This window comes from Sinocyclocheilus anshuiensis, unplaced genomic scaffold (genome assembly GCF_001515605.1).
Source record: "Sinocyclocheilus anshuiensis isolate Anshui unplaced genomic scaffold, SAMN03320099.WGS_v1.1 scaffold287, whole genome shotgun sequence".
Taxonomy (NCBI): domain Eukaryota; kingdom Metazoa; phylum Chordata; class Actinopteri; order Cypriniformes; family Cyprinidae; genus Sinocyclocheilus; species Sinocyclocheilus anshuiensis.
This window is the reverse complement of record NW_015552557.1, coordinates 443,364-448,272: the sequence shown is the minus strand read 5'-3', so window position 1 is coordinate 448,272 and position 4,909 is coordinate 443,364. Positions and strand designations below refer to the sequence as shown.

At 41.6% G+C, this 4,909-nt stretch overlaps 1 protein-coding gene across 1 annotated transcript in view; it reads left to right on the top strand.

Annotated features, from left to right (window-relative positions):
* The first annotated feature begins 1,834 nt into the window (after positions 1-1,834).
* The window catches only part of LOC107664608 (myosin light chain 4-like), a 3,408-nt gene continuing 333 nt past the window's right edge, over positions 1,835-4,909 (top strand). The window contains exons 1-6 of the mRNA XM_016455223.1: positions 1,835-2,174; positions 3,279-3,306; positions 3,388-3,537; positions 4,150-4,323; positions 4,507-4,584; positions 4,676-4,717. Coding sequence (XP_016310709.1) covers positions 1,884-2,174; positions 3,279-3,306; positions 3,388-3,537; positions 4,150-4,323; positions 4,507-4,584; positions 4,676-4,704 — 750 coding nt within the window. The 5' untranslated portion in view covers positions 1,835-1,883 and the 3' untranslated portion in view covers positions 4,705-4,717. The remainder of the gene's footprint in view (positions 2,175-3,278; positions 3,307-3,387; positions 3,538-4,149; positions 4,324-4,506; positions 4,585-4,675; positions 4,718-4,909) is intronic.

Sequence of the window (4,909 nt, the reverse complement as noted above, 5' to 3'; positions counted from 1 at the left end):
TTACCTGCCATCTGTCTTCATAGCCAGCCTCTGTAAATAAACCAACCTGTTTGCACTCTTACCTCATGTCTCTGCCTTGTGTACCGTGACAGAAGACCGGACCAAGAACATTCACTTCTAATGGATTCCTTAGAGCAGTTATGTTCAGTATATCAAGACGGCCGTCCCCTGGATGAGTATATCCAGGAGTTCCTTGCCTGCTCAGAGTGGATTTCCCTTGACCGGTGGACTCTGGTTGATTACATCAATCTGGCTCGGTTCGTCAGCGGATCTCGTCTCCTCTCTGCCAGCCCAGAGGCATCACACAGCAGTCCCATCCACCCTCAATCAAGTCCGCTGGCCATTACGAAGTCAAGCCCGCCAGCCGCAGCTCTCTCAAGCCCACAGGCCGTTCCTGTTGCAAGCCCGCCGATCGTTCCCGTGGAAAGCCCCCCAGCCACCCAATTCACCTCTAACTGTTCTCCGCCCTCATCCCTGTCCCAGAGCTCGCTCCGGTGTCGGCCCCCTGTCGCCTTGCTGTGCCTGCTCCTCCAGAGCACCCTCCAGTGCCAGCTCCTCGTAAGCGCTTCCCAGTTCCCGAGTATAGCCCACAAGAGGGCTCCAGTTCCCGAGTTCAGCCCCGTAAGTTTCCCCAAGGATTTTTTTTTGGGGTGGTAGTAGGGCTCCGGTCGTAGAGGTGGGGGCTGGGGCCACTGCCTCGGAGGCAGAGCCACCATGGCCTCCTGAGCTCCCTGATCTGCCCTGGAGGCCTCCCGTGTCTCTGTCTTGGACCAGCCTCCAGGGCGCCACCCCCCCTCCCCGGTGGATATGTTACGGAGCGGGACGCCTCTTCCGGGAGGGGGAGGTAATGTCAGGAATTCTCTGTCACTAGCTCTGGACTCCATACCCCAGAATCCTCCCCGGCTCGCACCTGTTCACAGTCACTATCACCATCACCTGGAGTTCTGATCACCTGCAACTGCCGTCTTCAATCAAGCCACCTTCAAAAGCACACTCCTTCTATTCGCTCACCGTCCGGTCTACCGTTCACCATGGCAAACTATTCTAGACCCTTACCTGCTATTTACCTGTTGTCTCTACTTCGCTCTAGTGTCTCCTACGTTCCAGCGATCCTGTCCCTCGTCGACCCTGTTCATTCCCCGGACTCCTGCAACAGAGCAGACTCCAATTACCCAGAGCTAAGAACCCTCAAACTCTCTCTTATTCTCACGACTTGCCTGCCATCTGTCTTCATAGCCAGCCTCTGTCAATAAACCAACATGTTTGCACTCTTACCTCATGTCCCTGCCTTGTGTACCATGACAGTATGTTTACAGTTACACATGATTAGCTAATAATTTAGTTATAAAGTAAAAAGAGTGGCAATACATTTTCCAAAAGTTCACCGGGCCAAAAATGCCCATATGTTTTGGAAAAGCAGAGCAGGTGTAAATGAGGTGTTATTGTTTGGGGGTATGGTTAAACTGCAGCCTTTGTGTCTATTAAAAGCACTCCTACTACTGCTCTCATCCTTACTGCTTTATAATATGTCAGGATGATGTCCAGTAGCAGAACACAAAATGTCATATCCATCTACCCATTTATAGTGCCTAATACAAAATATTGACATGAGAGATGTTTAATGGTGCTGTGAACAGACAGAAAAGGTATGACAATGTGAAGTGGGGAGGGGATTTGTATTCTGTGAACTTTAGTGGACCCACTGGAGTCACAGCATTCTTTCCCTTTTTAGAAATGTGAGTAATATTGGGGAGGTGCAACAAATTTAGGGAGATCGAGCTGAGTATATAACGTATAGGGCTCCGATTCGTACCAATCAACAGCAGTCAAACATTTGAATAAGGTTTCATTTTTGTCCATTCACTTGTTGTGATTACACCACCATGGCTTCACAAAAGTCAATGTCCAAAAAAGAAGGAAAGTCAACCCCAGCTCCAAAGGAAGAACAAGCTTCCGGAGCAGCAGAACCAGCATTAGCAGCCGATCCTAAACTAACAACGCCAGCACTGGAAACGGCTGCTTCTGCCTCAACTACAACACCAGAGTCAGCTACAAAACCTCCTGAAAAAGTCACCCCTGCACCTGGACCAGCCCCAGTGGTAGCGGCCCCAGAACCAGCTAAAGCACCAGCTTCTCCTCCAAATCCAGCTTTCAAATGTGATCCTGTCGCTGTGGTAAGTCTCTGTGTTATGGTATTTCATTTTACTCAGTTGTCTTGTGGGCTGGATTGATGGGTCCACTTGATGTCTATATTTAAATGTGTATGTTTTTTTTCTAAATTTAAAAGACTAAATTATAGATTCTAAATGTAGATTATCACTTTATTGACAAGCACTGGGTAATCAAAATTAGGGTTTAATCGTTTGAAAAATTTAAAATGAGGCACAATGATAAAAAGTTTCAAAAATGAGAAGTCTACATATTTAAAATAGAGATGTACCGATACTGAAATGTATAGAAAAATAATAAATAAACACTAAAACTAAAATAAATATTACACTTATAATGTACAGCAAGATTAATAAGTTTACTCTTTTAAGAAATATGCACAAGAACTCGCATATGTGCTTTTAAAGAGAAACCACAATTCAATTTAATGCTAGATGAACTTTTAAAAGGTGGAAACAATTAAATATATAATATTGATATATAAATCTTCAATATCAGGCAATACAGAAAAAAAATCCTGGTGAATAACCAAAATGGTGTAGACATAAATGCAAAAGGTTATTATTATTATTATTATTATTATTAATGTACTCCTTATTGCTCAATGATCAATTCTATTGATACAACTGCACATTTGCTAAGCAGTTGTGTAATTGCCTGGGCATGTACTGTACAATATACACTGCTTCATGGCCAGATTCCAGTAGATGTTCTTTACATGGATCTACACACACCTGCTACTGAGGTATGAGGTCGTCCCACTCACCACTGAATTCACACACTTCCTAAGTTAGACTCCCCAGGGAGACAGATATGTATGATATGATCTCATAAACATACTGAGGGGAGATTAATCGTGGTGCCAGGAAAAATGATGGCAGAACAACTGCCAGACTGTTATTTAACATATGACGCTAACATCTGTGCAGTAAAGAATGGTAGAAGATCATGAATGATCAAAAAATGCAAGAATGTATTTCAAGCGTGAGTCAGCACTATATGACTATGATTGAATTTATATATTTTCCTGATGACTATATATTAGTGCAAATTCCAAATCATAAACATCTACAAAAACCTAAAAAACAACCTCTTGTTCTGGGTTTCAGGGTAATCTCAGTGCTCAACAGCTTGAAGGTAAGGAACAGCCTGAAAAGATAATTTGATCAACTTCATTTGAAATGAACTAACTTTTTATGTCATTTTGCATTTATACAGAGTTCAAAGAAGCTTTCCTGCTGTTCGCCGGAACTCCCTCAGGGGAGATGAAGATTTCACTAGCTCAGTGTGGAGATGTGATGAGAGCTTTGGGTCAGAACCCAACCAATGCTGAAGTTTTGAATGTTCTTGGAAAACCAAAGCCTGAAGGTAGTCTCACAACTGGGGGGGGGGATAACATGGTTGAGAATAACTTGTCTATAAAATGACTCAAGCTATTGCTTTCCTGCGTCCCATGGGATCCTTCAGAAGCAAACCAAGGGAAAGACTTAACACATGTCACAGAGATTACTGGGGTGTTAATTGTCACAAATGTCAAAGATGTCACTAGCAGTCAAGATCCCTGTGACATCTGAAAGTCATTCTCTGAATACTGAGATCCAGTTAATCCTCATCATGATGGCTCACTAAGTCAAAGTGTTGTTTCATCCACAGGAATGCATTAGGACACATCGACACAACATTGTATAAGCAAAAAATGCTCATGGTGACAAAGGACACTAACTAAATATAACATTTACTTTTTGTAATCGAGCTATGAAAGCTTAAAGGGATAGTTCACACTCATCCTCATGTTGTTCCAAACCTGTATGACTTTATTTCTTGCATGAAACCCAAAAGATCCTTTGTGGAAAAAAGTCATTCAAATTAAGTCAATGGAGGGCATTTGGATTTTTAATTTTCCCTCTAAAGAATGTTTATTTCAGATTGTCAAAAAATGCAAGAATTTACTGATTGCTGTATTTAAATTGTGTCATCCAGAGATGGAATCCAAACTGATCGACTTTGAGACATTCCTGCCTATGTTTCAACAAGTTTCAAAGTCTACTGAAAGGGGCACATTTGAAGATTTTGCGGAAGGCCTAAGGGTCTTTGACAAAGAAGGCAATGGAACAGTCATGGGGACTGAACTCCGCCATGTGCTTGCTACTTTGGGTATGGAATTATGGAGAGAAAATGTGCCAAATCCAAAAAAAAAATATTTGACCATTGGTTGTGTTCAAATGTTAAAAACACTGAGACCTTAAAATGTATAATCTTGTAAAAAAAAAAAAAAAAGATACAACAACAACAATAATGATAAAGTGATTTTCATTTTGCTCATTGGCTCAATTCCAGGTGAGAGACTGTCTGAGGGTGAAGTGGATCAGTTGCTGGCAGGGCAGGAGGACACAAATGGTTGTATTAACTATGAAGGTAAGAACAGTTACTCAAGACTTCCCTCTATTTACAAAATTAATGACATGAAGTTTCTCATTGAAATTAATCTCGGTTTTCTTTATCCAAGCTTTTATAACACATGTCATGGCTGGCTGAGTGATCTCTTCTGGTAAGTTTATCTAAACCAGGGATTGCCAACTGTTTTTTTTTTTTGGTCAGCCAAATCCCTATTATTTGCTTGAAGTACCCCCTGTAGTAACACTAACCTTTCAATAAACATAATGTCTTCACAAAAATGTGAAAATTATTAAGCAACTGATTTTTTGTTCAGTTTTGATAATTTATTTAATTATATACTATA